The following is an 18,618-nucleotide window of genomic DNA, read 5'->3' on the forward strand; positions in this document are numbered from 1 at the left end:
TGTCCGTGTTTTCATTAGAAGTATGAATATGATAACTTCTTTAAATTGTTTCTCGTTAATTTTAAAACATCACTATATGATTATCCTTATATACGCGAATATGTCAATTTCGCACTAATTTATTTCAGTATCTTTGACGTATGCTCCAGTGACATCCTGAATTGTTTCAGATCGCAACAAATCTTGATGACATATGTCACTTTATGGGTGGTACATTGTTTGGTGTTCAGCAAAAGATTTTGTTGAAAGAAAAAAGTCTGCGGGAAATAACTGTTGAATGGCTTAGATACCTGACAGAAAAAGGACTTCTCCAGAAAGACGTTGTTGACAAGCCCAAAGACGAGAGCTTTCATATTACAAAACTGGGACGAGCTTCTTTTAAGGGTAAGAGTTTAGCTAAGTTTCTAAGGAAATATGCTGGGGAAGAAATAGAAATTAAATCATTCTCTTTCTTTAAATTGGAACTGTAATTTCTTATTAATAACATTAATCTTATAAGCTATGAGACTACTTTAGCTTTTCAAAGTTGGAAAATCAGGGCGCCCGGCTGGCCCAGTGGAGTGTGTGATTCAACCTCGGGGTCGTGAGTTCAAGACCACGCTGTGTGTAGAGCTTTCTTTAAGAAAATTTTTTGTAAATAAATAAGTTGAAAATATGTTGGGGATTTTTGGGTTTTTTTGTTTTCATTTTTTTCAGAGAGGGAGCAGGGAGGGGCAGAAAGGAGGAAAGAGGGAATCCTAAGGAGACCACATCCTCCAGGAGTCGGACTCGTGGTTTGATCTTACAACCCTGAGATCATGACCTGAGCCGAAATCGAGTGTTGACCGTTTAACCAAACGAGCCACTCAGGTGCCCCGAAAAATGTTTTAGAATACAAGTAATTTAAGATACTGTAGAAGTATTTGGGGAAATAGATGATAATCTCCCTTCACACACCCCCTCCCCTAGCAATCATGCAAATCTTAATATCTACCAAGAATAATAATTTGGCATGCGTCTTTTCAGACAGTTTCTGTACATTTCCTTTCAATGCATAATACATACTTGTATACAAGTTTGAGATTTTTTAACTTTTGTTTTTAAATAAATAATCATTTGTATTGTTCCAAAATTTGCTTTTTTTGCTTAATATCTTAAAAATTGTTCCACAGCAGTGAATGGTTTTTTTTTTTTAATGGCTACATCATAATTTACTTAATGAAAAATAATACAGGTCTATTTTTTTTTTTTTTTAAGATTTTATTTATTTATTTGACAGATAGAGATCACAAGTAGGCAGAGAGGCAGGCAGAGAGAGAGAGAGAGAGGGAAGCAGGCTTCCTGCGGAGCAGAGAGCCCGATGCGGGGCTTGATCCCAGGACCCTGAGATCATGACCCGAGCCGAAGGCAGCAGCCGAAACCACTGAGCCACCCAGGCGCCCCATATTGTTTTAAAACAATCCTTAGAACTCAGAATTATGTAAAGGAAAACCCCATTCTCCTGTCCCATTTCCACTCTCCCAGGGGCAACCGCTGTTAACAGTTTGCTGTGTGTCCTTCCATATGTTGTTATGTAGATAGATAAATATGTATGTATTTACATTTGTCTATCTGTATATGTGTATAGATTTTATTATGTATCATGCATATATATTTATATATGTTTTATACTTTATTTTTTAAGATGAAATCATAGTTGTAGGTATTTTTTGGCAGCTTGCTTTTCTTACTTAAAATATTAGGAGCATCTTAACATGTCAGTCCCTTTAAATCTACCTCATTTTTCTTTGACTACTGTAATCATCCGTAGTCTGGATACCGTAATTTAGTTAGCCATTCCCCTATTGATGGACATTTGCACAGGCTTTTTATTTTCTCAGTTATAAACAAAGCTGCAATGGGCATCACTATTTATGTATTTTTGAGTATATGTGGACATGTTTCTCTGGGTTAGATTTCCAGAAACAAAGTATTTGGGTCAAAAGGTATGTACTTATGAAATGTTGATATATACTATCAAAATGACCTCCAAAATAGTTATGCTAAATTCCATAAGAAGAGATTTGGGGGGGAGTGGGTGAGATGTATAGATGGATTAGCAGTGCACCCATCATGATAAACACTCAGTGATGTACAGAATTGTGGGATCACTATATTGTACACCTGAAACTAACCTAACACTGTATGTTAACTATAATGGAGTTAAAAAAACTTGAGAGCTTTTGAAGACTTTTTGCTATATGTAGGTAACTTCTAAATAAGATGCTTTAAAAATCACATTATTTCCCTTTTGGTAATTATGAAAGATGAAATATTTGATCTTTCTTTTAGGAACTATAGATTTGGCTTATTGTGACATTCTCTACAGAGATTTGAAGAAAGGTCTCGAAGGTCTTGTGCTTGAAAGCCTTCTTCACCTAATTTACCTAACAACTCCCTATGATATGGCTTCTCAGTGTGTCCCTGACTGGATGATATACTTCAGGCAGGTAAGATTATAAGGTTCTTCAATATAGGCTATTTTATTTATTAATGACGATGGAATTTTTGTCAAGTGATTATTCACTTTTTGTCTCTACTGAAGTGTATTTGAAATTGGGTCTTTCATGTTTCAGTTTTTTTAAATAGTAATATAGCAATAGCATCTTCAGTTTATTTAACTTAAATACTACTTTTCTGTTAAATATAAACATGTTCATTATCAGGAAAAAAAAAGCAGGATCATCCCTGTTCCCATTCTGCAAAGATAGTCACTGTTACAGTTTGGTGACCACTCCACTTTATGTTGCCTGCAGTGTGAAGAAAACCGTGAAAGCTGGGTTTTTTTGGAGACTTGAATTACATGAAAGCTCTATCAGAGCCAAGCATGATGACGAAGCCCAGTGATGTCAATACTGAGCAGGAATGTCAGTTTTATCACAACAGGAAGGTGCAGCTGGTCCTGCTTTCTCTAAAACCAGGCGGTCGAGTGTAGTCTATTATGACTTTACTGTGAGTGCGGCAGACACAGGAACATGTGTTAGGCGGAAGCAGTATGCAGCTCTTAATTGCAGGAAATTATCTTTCTTTTAATGTCCTATTTTAAAATCGTAACTAAGGTTTTTTTTTTTTTTTTTAAAGATTTTATTTATTTATTTGACAGACAGAGATCACAAGCAGGCAGAGAGGCAGGCAGAGAGAGAGAGAGGAGGAAGCAGGCTCCCTGCTGAGCAGAGAGCCCGATGCGGGACTCGATCCCAGGACCCTGAGATCATGACCTGAGCCGAAGGCAGTGGTTTAACCCACTGAACCACCCAGGCGCCCCGTAACTAAGGTTTTTTAAGTGGTGCTGTATAAAGCAGTTACTGTCAAAAGTTTTCCCTGTTCTTCCTCCCCAGCAGACATCATCTCAGTATTAGACGTAACCACATACTCTGTGGAAACCCTAGTGGAGACCACAGTGCTTGTGACCATGCCTTTAAGTATTCTGCTAAAATATGTTGTATTTTAATAATACATGTTTAAGCTTACAATTTGTATAAATAAATTGGTGGTGTTCTTCTCATATCCTTTAAAGCATGAAAATGTGGTATCAGGAAATACTGGATTTGGTTCAAAAGGCAGATTTTTTAAAGTTACAATTTGACGGGTGGCTGGGTGGTCCAGTTAGTTAAGCGTCCCACTCGTGATTTCAGCTCAGGAGGTGACCTTAGGGTTGTGAGATCGAGCCCTGTGTCAGGCTTTACGCTCCGCAGGGAGTCTGCTTGAGATTTTTCTCTCCCTCCCCTCTGCTGTCCCAAACACACTTTCTTGCTCGCTCTCAAATAAATAAATAAATATTTTTTTTTAAGTTACAATTTGATTTTTTTCTATGTTTACTCTTTTTAAACGTAGTTTAGCCAGCTCAGTCCAGCAGAACAAAACGTAGCTGCTCTTCTTGGAGTCTCTGAAAACTTTATTGGGAAGAAAGCATCAGGTCAAGCTATAAAAAAGGTACCATAGTCTTTTTTTCTCTTCCTAAGTAAGTTGACTTAGCAAAATTAATGCTGTTGTATCAACTCTTTTGTTGATTCAATCTTTTCATTTCATATTTTTTTCTTTAAGTTAATACGATTCCCATTTTGCTATTTAAAACGTGAGGACCAGAAATTTGGGAATTTTTTAAAAACAGTATTTTCAGATGGTATGATGAGTTTTTTTGTTATGTGTACCTTTGCATTTCTGAAACACTGTCAAGCACATATAAGCTTCTTATCGTAGGAGAAGGTAAAGCTTCTTGATCTCTTTTTCTTGGGCTACTTATGGCTTATATTATAAAAATTATAAAGTTTTTATAAAATGTTTTATAAAATGTATATAATGTATATAAATGTTTATATATTTTTATATATCTATATAATGTTTATAAAATATATAATCCTGAAATAATTTCAGTTCAAGGGAGAAAAATGTATCTTCTAGAAACTTTTTCTAAAGTAATCTACACACCCAGCATGGGGCTTGAACTTAAGATCAAGAGTCGCATGCCCTTCCGACTGAGCCACCCAGACACCCCCCTAGAACATTTTTTTTTCTTTTTTTACATAATCTCTACACCTCATGTGGGGCTTGAACTCATGACCCCAAGATCAAGTGTCACATGTTCCTCTGACTGAGCCAGCCAGGTGCTCCCCCACACCTAGACACTCTGTTAGGCATTCTGCTTGATGTCAGAGATTCTGAGATAAGATGGGTTTGAGGTTTTCATTCTTGTTGTCGTTTGTTGTTCTTTCGTAAAGAACTCCCAATCTAGTTAGTACTTGAACTACATAAAATTCTGTAGAAGGTTGAAGTTGATAAATTAATACTTTTTTGTGTAATATTCTTATGTTACAGTGTTTTGAAGTTTAGTCAACAAATACAAAGCAAATGTCTAATACACTAATGTCAAGAAGAATGGAAATAGGGGCCCCTGGGTGGCTCCTTTTGGTTAAGTGTCTGCCTTCAGCTCAGGTCATGATCTCAAGGTCCTGAGCCTGAGCCCCACGTTGGGCTTCTTGCACAGCGGGGAGTCTGCTTTGCCATCGCCGCCACCCCCACCTCCCCAGCTAGCTTGTGCTCTCTCTCAAGCAAATAAAATCTTTAAAAAAAAAATGAATGGAAATAATTTTTTGGCAAACATGCCTTCAAATCCTAAAGTTAATTTCATTTTCTGCCTTATAATACACTTTTTTTCATTTTTAATTTTATCGGTAATCTAATCTTTATTGAAACCTAATTATCTTCTCATTTCCCCTGTATCTTTAATTACATAAATATTACTCATTTCATTTTGAAAAGTGAAAGATGGTATTTACTCACATTAGAATTGAATGTTTAGTTGTTGAGTGTTCATGCTATCACAATATTTTGATTGGGTCTCTTACCTCAGAAATGCCTATGCTGCTTAGACATTCAAAATGTTAAATAAAAATATTTCATAAAACAAACATTTTATATACAACTTTAACATATAAAATAAAAAATCAAAATAATTTGAGGGGTGCCTGGGTGGCTCAGTGGGTTAAAGCCTCTGCCTTCAGCTCAGGTCATGATCCCAGGGTCCTGGGATCGAGCCCCACATCAGGCTCTCTGCTCCGCAGGGAGCCTGCTTCCTCCTCTCTCTCTGCCTGTCTCTCTGCCTCCTTGTGATCTCTGTCCGTCAAATAAATAAATTAAATCTTAAAAAAAAGAAGAAGAAGAAGAGTCCTCCTTTTAAAAAAAATAATAATTTGAAATTCAATTAACAAATAATAAACATTTACAAAATCTTTTGAGAATAATGCATCTTCTTAAACTTGGATCAAAATTTATTTATTTTATTAACATACAATGTATTACTAGCCCCAGGGGTACAGGTCTGTGAGTCATCAGGCTTGCACACTTCACAGCACTCACCATGGCACAGACCCTCCCCGTGTCCATCAGCCGGCCACCCCATCCCAGCCCCAGCAACCCTCAGTTTGTTTCCTGAGATGAAGAGTCTCTTATGGTTTGTCTCCCTCCCGATCCCGTCTTGTTGCATTTTTTCCTTCCCTACCCCCCATAACCCCCGCCCTGCCTCTCAAATCCTCATATCAGAGAGATCATATGAGAATTTATTTTTGTTAATGAAATATAGTCAATAAACTTTCAGTTGATTTAATTTCTAGAGAACAAATTTACTTAAAATCAAATTTGTTTCTCTACATTGAAAAAGACACTCCCGTTTTTCTTTAGATATTTCTTATGAAAGATCTTGAAATTGGTATAAAGCATCTTATCCTACCTTGTAATAAAATTATATCATTTTTCTTGGCTTAGAAAATACATTCTAAGCAAAATCGACATTGACTCAAATGAAGGTGCACCAAAATTGGGAAATTGAGAAGCAGTTTCTCCCTACTGGCAATTCAACTATCGTGGTTTTCAGCTCGATGCTTTTTATAAGAATCGACATGTAGACTCTGTAATTCAGACAGTCTTCAATATGCCACTGTGAGTTCTCACCTCATTCCTTTACCACCATAGAGGATACAATTTTATATTTTATACCCACTTTTTTCCCTTCCAGTTCATCCTGTCTTTCCTCTGGTTTTAAGCATCAGTTATGCAATTTCTAAGTTAGCTTGATATTGGTTATGAGATACTCTACACAAGAACTGGTCACTAGATACTATAGGCAGAAGCAGGTACATGGAAATTGTCAGCTCTAGGTAGGTTTTTCTCTCTCAGTGTTTTAATTTTAGAAACATTAATTTTTTTATCATGACCATGTAGAAATCATAAAATCTAATATTTACTTAGTCTACTATATGCTATATGGATAAGCTTATTAACTATTATTATAACTTATTAACTATTACTATAACTTATTACTATAAGCTATATGGATAAGCTTATTAACATACCTATCCAAATAAATGCATTTCTTTAACTCCATTCACAAATATATACAACCTGTAAATACCACAGTAAATGTAAAGGTCTTCCCAACTCCTTCCCTTCCTATATTCTTTTCCTAGGGCTGCCACAACAAATTAGCCCAAACCGAGTATCTTAAAACAGCAGAAATTTACTCTTTTGCAGTTCAGGAGGCCAAAAGTCCGAAATCAAGATGGCTTCCTCTAGAGGTTTTAAGGAAGAAAACATCTTGCTTCTCTCCTAGCTTTTGGTGGCTGCTGGCAATCTTTGGTGTCCTTGGTTTGTAAATGCATCCCTCCAGGGTCGCCACTGAACACTGCCATCTTCACTTTGCTTCCTATTTGTGTCCCTCTGTGTCCTCTCCTCTTAGAAGGACGCTGGCCACTGGATACAGAGCCCTAAGTGGGCAGTACACACGCAGGGGGATTTCATCTCAAGATCTTTAATTAATTACACCTGCAAAGATCCTATTTCTAAAATAATGTCACATTCACAGGTACCACAGGTTAGGAGGTAAACATATCTTTTTGTGGGGGCAGACACGATTCAACCCACTACAGCTTCCCCTGTAGAAGAAGTTTAAATTGGAAGTAATTTGGCATATTTTCTTTTTTTTAATAATTGGAAAAATGATCATCTGAATTAGTCTGAAGTACCTATGGTAAAAACTTAGGTTTTTTTCTGTGGAATCATTCTGTTCTGGCTTTTCTGTAGTAGAACTTCATTCAGATTGCCTGTTGTCCAATTTCAATATGATGTACATTCTTAGCAGGTCCAGGACATAAATTTACTTGCTTGTCTTTCTAGAAGGTGGACAAGGACATTGTCAACAGACTATACCTGTCTTTTGTTCTTTATACCCTGCTCAAAGAGACCAACATCTGGAGTGTGTCTGAAAAATTTAATATGCCTCGAGGCTATATACAAAGTCTTCTTGCCGGAGCTGCCTCATTCTCCTCTTGTGTGCTGCATTTCTGTGAGGTAATTCCACTGACTACATGACACATGCCTCATGCATCTTTCTGTTTTGACTGCTGCTAAACTCGTAAACCGGTTAGTCATTATTTCCTCACTGTTGACTTGTTCTAGTAATAACTAAGCACTCAAACTATATTTAAAATATACTTGTTTCTTTCTGCTTATGAAAGTCCTATATACTAACTTACGGTAAAGATACAAAATTGGCAGAATCACCTAAAATATTTAGCGAACAAGTAGAAAGCACCTAGTTATGGGGCCCCTGGGTGGCTCAGTCAGTTAAGTGTCTGTCTGCCTTCAGCTCAGGTCGTGATCCCAGAATCCTGGGATCAAGCCATGCATCTGGCTCCCTGCTCAGTGGAAAGTCTGCTTCTCTCCTGCCTCACTCGCAACCCGCTTGTGCTCATCTTCTCTCTCTCAAATAAATAAATGAAATCCAAAAATAACCCAAAACCTTTAAAAAAAAAAAGAAAGCGAGCACCTGGTTATCCCTACTCATAAAACCACCTCTAGTAGTGACAAGTCTTTGGAATCAATCTTAAAACCACAGTTCTCCATCGATACAGGTTCGGGGGGGGGGGGGGGTATCTCTCCCCTGGTGCTAACCATGGGAAGTGTTTGACGAGTGCCTCACCAATATCCAGCAGGCACCTGTCACTCCTGGGACCATGCTCTCGTGATCGCCACAGTATTTTGCCATTTTTGCTTCCAGTGTTTGGCAGCTGCTTTAGGTTTCTATGTCAAGTGTATAGTTTAATTAACTCAAGAAGAAAACTTTATTTTGGCCATTTGCATTTGGGATGCATTTGTTTAAGACTTTACTAATACCAGCTTTCAGAGTTTCTTTAAATAGCATAGCAAAGCTTACCAGACTTTCCACTAGGACAATTTTGGGGATGAATTGATAATATAAGCCTTTTTTGGCCACATTTAAATTTCTTCTAATTGAATGGTGTAATAATCCTTCCATTTTTGTTTCTATACTCAGTTTTTTAAAAACATTTTTCTCTCATGAATCTTATTTTTAAATTTGAAATCTTCATTTTCCCCATCTTAAATTTCCATATTCTGTGTACGTATATGGCAGTCAATTCTGTCATATGTATTAATGAGTAAATAATCCAGAATACTTGACTTTGGGTTGAATGATAATTATTTTAGCAAATTCGCATTTCTAAATGTCTCCCACTTATGCTAAGTTTTAAATATTAGCTTACATTCCCTAATCATGTGCTAGCTAAGCAGTAGACAAAATTTATAGGTAGTAAGAAGCTAGCCTTTATTTTTTTAAGTTTTCTGTGTTTGTGTTTCTTCATATTTAAAGGTACTTCCCCTAAAATTCTATCCCTTTGTTTTACTTAGGATTATAAGGACTTCAGCCTTATAGAATTGTTCAAGTAAAAGAAACTATCAAATCTGAAAAACAACTATAAGTTAGTGGTTGATCTTAGACACAATCTGCCCGACAGCCTGTGCTCTCATGAGTGTATTTTCAGTATTTTAAAGGGTTTTTTCCTTTTTTTTTTAAATGTATTTATTTATTTTTATTTTTTTAAGATTTTATTTGACAGAGACAGAGATCACAAGCAGGCAGAGATAGGGGGGGGAAGCAGGCTCCCTGCTGAGTAGAGAGCCTGATGCCAGGACCCTGGGATCATGACCTGAGCAGAAGGCAGAGGCTTAACCCCCTGGCTACCCAGGTGCCCCTGATTTTTCCTTTTTAAAAAGCTACATAAGTGGTATGAAATAGTACATCAGTAGTATTAGTTAAAATGCCTTCAACTACGAGTAACGGGAAAAACCCCACAGAGGTTTAAACAACAGCGAACCAAGATCGTCGCATGTAACCGGACAGCTGGAGCCAAGGCAGTTCAGGGTTGGCGGACTGGTCATTCTGGTCAAGGTCTTCTTCTCTTCACTCTGCCATCTCTAGTGCATTGGCTGCTCTCCTGGTGGTCACAAAGTAGCCGGCTAATGGCACTTCATGTGTCACGTGTGCTCATGGGGACACCCAGCCCTTAGAAAGTGACCTTTAGAAAACAACTACGACAGAAATTTTCAGACATTAAATAAGACAAAATAATACAGTAAATGCCCATTTACCACCACCTTTAACCATGATTGACCCACGTCTCCCAATATTTTTACTGTCTGAAATATTGCTTCCAGGATTTTTTTGTTTTGAATATTGCTACATCTTGCATTGGGATCCTTCCATACGTAATGTTTCGTCTTCGGGATGAACTCCCAGAGGTGGGGATTGTTTTCAGTTACTTGGGAAAGAGAAATTGCACGTTCACTTGCTGGCGTTTTGATAAAAAATGAACAGAGCTCTTCTCAGTGGCTCGTTTTCCAACTTCCCATCTTCTTCCTCATCGCAGAACCACTTGATCAAATCCCTCAGTCTCTGCCCATGTTTCCTTATGATAATTTTGTGTGGAATTGTTACTCGTCTCTGGTTTTACCAAGTTTCAGAACTTAAATGAAGGAACACCCTCTCTGGGCCCCTACTATGCCAACCAAGCTTAGAAATGACTTACCAGGGGCGCCTGGGTGGCTCAGTGGGTTAAGCCGCTGCCTTCGGCTCAGGTCATGATCTCAGGGTCCTGGGATCGAGTCCTGCATCAGGCTCTGCTCAGCGGGGAGCCTGCTTCCCTCTCTCTCTCCGACTGCCTGCCTCTCCGACTACTTGTGATTTCTCTCTGTCAAATAAATAAATAAAATCTTTTTAAAAAATAAATAAATAAATAAATAAAAATGACTTACCAGATCTAAATCCTATGTATTTCTTTGTATTTTGTAGGAACTTGAGGAGTTTTGGGTTTATAGAGCCCTATTGGTAGAACTTACCAAGAAGTTGACTTACTGTGTCAAGGCAGAGCTAATTCCTCTCATGGAAGTGACTGGTGTTTTAGAGGTTAGTGGCTTCCCAGTTTCCCAACTGAGATGATTTCAACTAAAGAAAAGTCAGGTTTGACTCTTTTGTGAAGTCTTATCACAAGGTAAATAAAAACAACGGTCTTACTCCTCATTTATCATGAGAGGTTGGTTTGTGTGTGTGTGTGTCTGTTTCTTTATTAAATTGTTGTCATGGCCTCCCAGAAATCCCCTGTCAATCTGGAAGCAGTTCTGATGAGAAGAATCACATTTGTGGAAAAACACAACAGTAGGGATGAGAATGAGACTCCCCGAGTATATGGTCCTTAGTGTCTCTTCCTCCACTCCAGCGGAGCATTACCTCCTGTCGGTGTGCTTATCTCAGGAAGGTGATTCGGGGGCAACAAGGCTTACTTCCATTTCCTAAGGGAGTGAGAACCAAGTATCCTCACCTGGTTTCTCAACTCTTTGTTTTTAGCCAACTGTTGATTTCAGCTTATTCTGTTTCTCAGTCCTTCTGTCAGAAGCGTTCTTCTGCCTGGGGACAGGCACACACACACAGATGCACGCACACGCACGCACCCCAGCAGTCCCCTGAGTAGATCGTGAAAATATTTTAAGGATATTGCACTAGAACATCTCATTCCTGATTGCAACACACATTGGCTAACTTAAGCTGCACAGAAAGCTGTCTTGCAGTCAGATTGGGACTACCCAAATACATATTTTAAAATTTCTCTGGATTCAGATGTGTTATCTCTGCATATTTATTATTACCGTAGTCTGTTTCTATCTCTTGCATGTGAAATTTTTCCTTCAATAAGACACTTGATTATTTTTTTCTAATCCCAAATTCTGACCCTGTTGATTTGTGTAATACCTTTAGGGTCGAGCAAAACAGTTATACATCGCAGGCTATAAAAGTCTGATTCACTTAGCTAATGCAAATCCTGAAGTGCTCATAAGGACAGTTGATCATTTATCAAGACGCCAGGCCAAGCAAATTGTTTCATCAGCAAAGGTAAGGAAACAGGGGCGCCTGGGTGGCTCAGTGTGTTAAGCCGCTGCCTTTGGCTCAGGTCATGATCCCAGGGTCCTGGGATCGAGCCCCACATCGGGCTCTCTGCTCAGCTGGGAGCCTGCTTCCCTCTCTCTCTCTGTCTCTCTGCCTGCCTCTCTGCTTATTTGTGATCTCTGTCTGTCAAATAAATAAATAAAATCTTTAAAAACAAAAAAAAAAAGTTAAGCAAACAACCAGTTTTTACCCTTCATAATATTTTGTAGTGTTATCTCCTTATACTTTGGACATAAAAGCAAAAACATTTAACTATAGACACAGAAGCATGTACTTACAGTATGTGGATAAAAGAGTGCATCTGTTATGCCACAAGGCTCATAAAAGAGAAAAAGCACCTGCTAAGAATTAGGCTCAAAAGTCCCCTGAGGTACAGAGAAGCTGGAACTCCCAGAATCCGCTCCTCACGCTTTCCACAGAAGGCCCCTCCTCGGTATCCTGTCTGGTCTTCCCACCTATGCACACCTTCATTGACAAGGAGCTGACAACCTCAAAAATTAGGTAGTTCTACTTTTGGACACTCTCCGTGTTCCAAAAAGCACCCCAATAGTGAGGCTAACTGTTGCCTTCTTACAATATCTACCATTACGCCGTAAGTTCTACCCCCAGAATTAGTCTGTTTTCTTTGTTCCTATGGTTGTTCTTTACATATTTGAAAACAGCTCTCTTTGTGTCTAAGCATTTCTCTTTTCTCATATTAAATAATGGAGCTTTAGGCAGTTACTGTCCTCCTCGTTGTCATTTTCTAGACATGGGCCAGTTTGTCTTTTGGACCTGTCCCCGTCATAGTTGGGCTTTCTTACTTTTGGGGTATATCTGTTTGAGTCTAATTATTAGGAACAGAAAGCACACAGTAATTTGAAGAGGAAAGTTCAACATAAAGGATTAGTGACTAGTAACAAGGCTATTAGTTGACTTCTAAGGGGTAGACAGAACTTCAGCCGCCGTGAGACAGAGTAACAAGAAGAGCCTCCGCCCCAACCCACACCACCCGCTGCCGATGGGATTCACTGGAGAGAGGGTGTGGCCGTGGCTCTGGGATGGCAGATAGGGTGTCCAGGTACCAGACTAGCACTGCGGGAGCCAAAAGAAAAGACACACCAAACCCGGGAAGAGAAGCCCCATCCTCCGGCAGTCCCTCCAGTGCCCTCTACTGACGAAGCTGAACGTTGTCCCAGCTGGCAAAGGAGCCGGGTTTACAGGATCCACCTCTAGTGTCTTTCTCTACAAGACAACGGGGGATGGATTTGGAGCTGAGAGACGGTAAAATTGGTAACTAGTGCTCTCGCACAAGATGGTCAAGGTTCAGCTTGCTTTAGTCATGGAATCAGCCATTTTTCCAACGAGCTGTAGTTCTTTCTGGTGAAGATTGGTATTTTAGAAACCCAAGTTCCAGCGGCTAAGTATGCTCATAAGCAGAGAGAGAGATCATTGTTTCTAGGTTCTTTTAGTAGAGAGAGCCCATCTATGGAGAAATGTATATTTTTCTCTACTTACACGTGAATTGTTAAAGGCCATGAATTCGTTCAGTAACTCCAATTCTAATTTTTCCAGGTACATACTGCTGCATAACAAAGTTTTATACCACAGTTTAGCAGCTTAAAACAGCTATTTTATTGTGCTTGTGTTTTGTGGATTAGGAATTCTGGAAAGGTTTAGCTGCATGAGTCTTACTTGGAGTTTCATGCAGTTACAGTCCGATTTTGACTGGGCCTATAGTCATCTGAATTGGACTGAACTGGATATCCAAGATGGTTCACTCACATGGCTGGTGGTTGAAAATGGCTGTTATTTGGGGCTTTCAACTGGAGCAGCTACAAAGGGCCTTTCCATGGGGCTAGGGTTTCTTATGGCTTGGCAGCTCAGTTTCAAGGAAATGCCCAGAGAGTGGGCATTTTGAGAGATCAAGACAGAAAAGGCAGGAAATCTTCTGAACTAACCTCAGAAGTTAAGTAGTATCACTTCTGCTGTGTCCTGTTGGTTACTAGAAGACCATTAAGATCAGCCCAGATCCAAAAGAAGAGGAATTAGACCCCGGCTCCACATGAGGGCTGGGCCAAATAATTTGTAGTCATCTGTAATGTCTGCTCTCTGGTCACAGATTATTTACATTCCTCCCACATGCAAAATATACTCATCCTTAAAAGATTTATCCCTTTGTGGCATTAGACTCGGGCTCAAGGTCCGGTGTTTCTTCTAAATCAAGTCTAGCTGCAGGTGATGCTTCTTGAGCACAATTTTACAGATATGCTCCTCTCACTGTGAGGAGCTGTGAACTAAAGAGACACACATACAATGGTGAACAGAGACAGAAGCACAGGGTACTGCCATTCAAAGGAGGGGACGTGTGCCCCACCTAGAAGCAGTTCTGGTATCCAGCTGGGCACCTGTGGCTAGTTGCTTGGTTAGGACTTCTTTCTCCCTGGGAATGATGCTTCCTGGCTTGAATCGCTCATCGGAATCATTCTTTCTTTCCCATAAGGAATGGCCCGTGTTTGCAGCTGGGGAGCTTTCTCAGTCTTTTCCCTGTCCATAGAAGTCCAAGGGCTCAAAGGTTCTCTGCCACTTTTTATTCAATCTGGTATAATTTCTTTTAAAATATTGTGTGTTTCTTATTTATCTGTAGCTTAGGTTTCTTTTCTTTCTTCTTTTTTTTTTTTTTTTCCGTATGTAAGCTCTGCTCAGTGTGGCCTGGAGCTCATGACCCCAAGATCAAGAGTTGCAGGTTCTACCCACTGAGCAGCCAGCCACCCTAGCTTGGGTTTCTTATAGCATGGGCCTGGGATATGAGCGGGAACATTCAGGAGATCTTGGAATGGTCTCAGTCCAAGAAACTAATGCAGAAGCTGCAGTTTCTTGTGACCACCCTTGAAAATCACACAGCATCATTTCCACTACACTCCATTGGTTACAAGTCAATCCAGGTTCAAGAGAAGAATCAAATCCCACCTTCCAGTGTAAACATCAAAGAATTTCCAGTCACCTTTAATCCACACTGATCCCACACTACAGGACTCATTGTAGTTCTACCCTTTCTCTTATTTTTACTTCCTTTCTCCAACAGTGAGACACCCAGTTCCTGTCTTCATCAGCATATTTTCTGTTTTGCTCAATCCTAGAATGCACTGAAAATAATTTTCAGAATTGTTAAACCATACTATTGCAAAAAAAACTAATGAGTTCAGTATTGTATATGCTCTTTTTGTCTTTAGTCTGAGAATATATAACTGAAATAATGTATTCAAATGTCACTTTTTTTTTTAAAAATCTGCTTCACTGTGGTTATGTAATTCATTGGAAGAGCAGTTAGATTCTGTTTGTATCCCATTTTAGTTCCCCCCCATCCTTGTGAATTTTTAGTATGTAAAACATGAATATATGTTCTGTATTTTAAATTGAAGTAGTTTTACTAGGATATCTTTATTTTATTTCTGGAAGTTTCCTTGGACTGTAGTTTTATTTTTGTAATTAATTGATTTATTTGAGAGAGAGAGAAAGAGAGCATAACACACTCACATACACGTGTGATTCGGGGGGTGCAGCAGGAGAGAATCTCAAGCAGACTCTCCACTGAGCATAGAACGAACCCAACCAGGGGCTCGATCCCTTGACCCATGAGATCCCTATCTGAGCGGAAGCCAAGAGTCAGGTGCTCAACTGACCAAGCCACCCAGGCGCCCCAGATTGTAGTTTTAACTATTAGTTCAGTATGATCCACTGTTTCATTTTTCTTTCTTAGCAGCGCTAGTGATATGTATGTTGGATCTTCTTTGCCCATCTTCCATTTCAATCTCTCTGACCCTTTTACCTTTTTTTGAAAGATTTATTTATTTATTTATTTATTTATTTATTTATTTGAGAGAGTAGGGCTGGGGGTTAAGAGGGAGAGGGAAAGAGAAACTTTAAGCAGACTCTGCGCTCAGCATAAAGCCCAAGGCAGGGCTCTATCTCAGGTTCCTGAAATTATGACCTGAACCAGATGCTTAACCAACTCTGCATTCCGGCGCCACTTTACTTTTCTCTTTATCTCATTTTCATCATCTTGTTTTCTTGTCCCACTCCTGTTCCTTCTCTCATGATCCTAATTAAGTTTTATTACAATCTACTCTTCTTTGATCACTTTGTTGGTTTTTATTTCTAATATGATTTTGCCTGTTTCTTCCACTTCTTACCTGAGCTTACTCTTCCTGTTCTGGGTCCATCTCTTCCTACTTTGGGACTTATTTAGATGTGTTTCCCCCCCATATCTCCAAATGATATTTATTTATTTAATAATATTTAATTATATTTTATATTAAATAGTTTATTTAATAATATTTAATTCAGTTTGGAATGTTGCATTACAGTTCTTCTGCTTCATAGTTTGCTTTCAGGAGAATAAATGTTCATGAGCTGAAGAGCTTTGATTCTCATTTTCTGTTTTATTTTATACGGTAATTCAGTGTAATAAGAACTGGTGTGCCCTGCACTTCTCAGACAGAGTCGGCCGTCTGGAGTGGCTGATGAGAATTCTGGTTTAAAAGTCTTTTCTGTCCGTGTAGCAAAGGATAGTTTCATGGACAGCTTGGGGTGGGCGGGGAGTGCAAAGAAAAGTTCTTTGATTTTTTTTAATTCCTTTTGTCCTGCTGCGTCCTAAACTTCACCCTGTTATGCCCCCCACCGCCGCGCCGCGCAGCTTAAAGGGCTCCTCTCCTGTTTTACTCATCTTCTCCCCCGAGGGGTTGCCTTTCCAAGACTGCCTTCCAGAGTCGCATGAGCTTTCAGTCCCTTCTTGTAGGCAGTGCTTCAATCTATCAAGTCTTTTCTCAGTGTTTTCATACTTGGGGTAGCCTTTCTCTCTCTGGAGGTGATTATATTGAATCTAAAACCTTCTGTTCCCCTCTTCTCCTTCCCATGTATTTTTTTTTCTCAATCTCACCATCTCTGCAATCCCTTGGACTAGAAGCTTGAGAAAAGGTCCTGCTGCAATTTGGCAGGTATTTTTACCATAATACAAAGATGATGGTGTTCTCTGTAGTCTAGCAGTGCTGACACATGGCTTCTGTGCAGTGTACTTGTCGCTCTTCCTGAGCTGTATAGTTTTTAAAGGGTGCATTGGGAGATGAGTTTACATGGTCACCATTACCTTGGCTACTGGAAAGCTTGCCTCATTGCCTTTTAATCTCTTCTGTCTATAATGCTATGCAATGCTATGCTTTATGTCAAATGAGTAGAGTGTGTTTTCCACTTTCATTTTGTGTCCTATGATTTTTTTTTCCTCCATGTGATTTTGCTGAACTTTTTGTTATAAAACTTCTGTAACAGAAGTAATGCAAATTCTGCCCCCCAGTATACCCAGCACCTAGCTGCAGCAAACACCAAAACTGTATGTCTGTTTTTTTGTTTTTAAAGTTTATTTTTTTAATGATCCCTACACCCACTGTGGGGATCGAACTCACAACCCCAAGACCGAGAGACTAAAGCCAGTCAGGCACCCCTTTTTCCGGTTTTTAAAAGAAAGGGAAGACCATTACTCAACAAATATTCATTGACATCTACCATGTGCCACATTCAGAAATACTTTCTTGACTCATTATGTTTCTTTTGAAATTAGCCATGTTAATTTTAGGAGCTTGAACAAAATTTTTCTTTGAAACACTGATAGAGATTTTTAAAAGATAGCATACTAAACTTTGAGGAATAATAAAAAGCATATATAAAGGATAACATTTTCAAGAGCTAATTAAATTTTTGCAAAACTGCCTTAAATTTTACAGATTGTAAATTAATTTTTAAGTAGCTGAGTCTTCAATAAAACAGATCTTTGAGAGTAATAAAGCTCCTTTATTTTTGGTATACCAAGTGCCCTGATCAGTTAAAATGGCTTTAGGTAGATGCTTCAGTTTCATTTACTATAATCACTTATGCTTAAGTGGCTATTTTTCATTCTCATTATTGGTCTCAGTGTCTGGATCACTGATGTGTAAGGGTTCAAGTATCTGACAGACGGTGGTAAAGATGGCTGCGGCTCCTGACAATGCATATTCTGGCCTCATGTCTTGATGTTTTTATTGTAGATGCTGTTGCACGAGAAAGCAGAGGCTTTACAAGAGGAAGTGGAAGAGTTATTGAGGCCGCCTTCTGATTTCCCCAGTGTTGAGGCCTCTTCCACTGAAAAGGCATGAAGCTGTCTGATGAGCATTTTCAAATAGTAATGATTTATTGTGCATATTTTTACTGAAGATTCCTTATAATTTATCAATGAAAAAAATACATCTTAATTATACATGAAGAACTGTGGATGATGTTTGAATATACTCTTCACCTTCCCATTAATAATCCATCTTCTTTGACACTTGGACATGATTTCTCTGCTCTCATGTCTAGTGTCTAGCACCACAATGAAATCCAACTACTTCCACTTATCTCCAGCCTCATTTGCAGCCAGACCTTGTATTATTCTCTTACACATTTTTTCATCAAACTAGACGAAATTGAAATTGAAATCCCAGAAATACCCCCAGAAGGGATTTCCAGACCCTTCATTTCCTAATTGTTTTTTTGTTTGGGGTTTTTTTTTTGCTACCCCTAGTGCATGAAAAGTTATCTTTAAGATGTACTGTGTGGGTGCGCATGGGTGGTCTAGCTGATTGGTCATCCAGTGGTTTTGGTCTTGGCTCAGGTCATAAGCCTAAGCCCCACATCAGCCTCCATATTCAGTGTGGAATCTGCTTGAGATTCTCTCTTCTCCCTCTGCCCTTTCCCCTACTTGTACACACACACTCTCTCTCTCAAGTAAATAAATAAAAAAATCCTATTTTAAAAATGTA

The 18,618-nt window shown here is 38.9% G+C and overlaps 1 protein-coding gene across 16 annotated transcripts in view; it reads left to right on the forward strand.

Moving 5' to 3' along the window:
- Nucleotides 1–18,618, forward strand: part of HELQ (helicase, POLQ like) — a 46,379-nt gene extending 27,761 nt beyond the window's left edge. For 11 of the 16 annotated variants that reach the window (XM_059144360.1, XM_059144558.1, XM_059144429.1 and 8 more), the window contains 7 exons: nt 171–384; nt 2,311–2,468; nt 3,853–3,951; nt 7,687–7,860; nt 10,661–10,774; nt 11,621–11,755; nt 17,866–18,618. In XM_059144360.1, coding sequence (XP_059000343.1) covers nt 171–384; nt 2,311–2,468; nt 3,853–3,951; nt 7,687–7,860; nt 10,661–10,774; nt 11,621–11,755; nt 17,866–17,973 — 1,002 coding nt within the window. In that variant the 3' untranslated portion in view covers nt 17,974–18,618. Of the gene's footprint in view, nt 1–170; nt 385–2,310; nt 2,469–3,852; nt 3,952–4,062; nt 4,225–4,833; nt 5,084–7,686; nt 7,933–10,660; nt 10,775–11,620; nt 11,756–17,865 lie in introns of those variants that run through there. The other 5 variants (XM_059144706.1, XM_059144499.1, XR_009347134.1 and 2 more) reach the window with 5 other exon arrangements.

The sequence above is a fragment of the Mustela lutreola genome, chromosome 1, assembly GCF_030435805.1.
Source record: "Mustela lutreola isolate mMusLut2 chromosome 1, mMusLut2.pri, whole genome shotgun sequence".
NCBI classification, from domain to species: Eukaryota; Metazoa; Chordata; class Mammalia; order Carnivora; family Mustelidae; genus Mustela; species Mustela lutreola.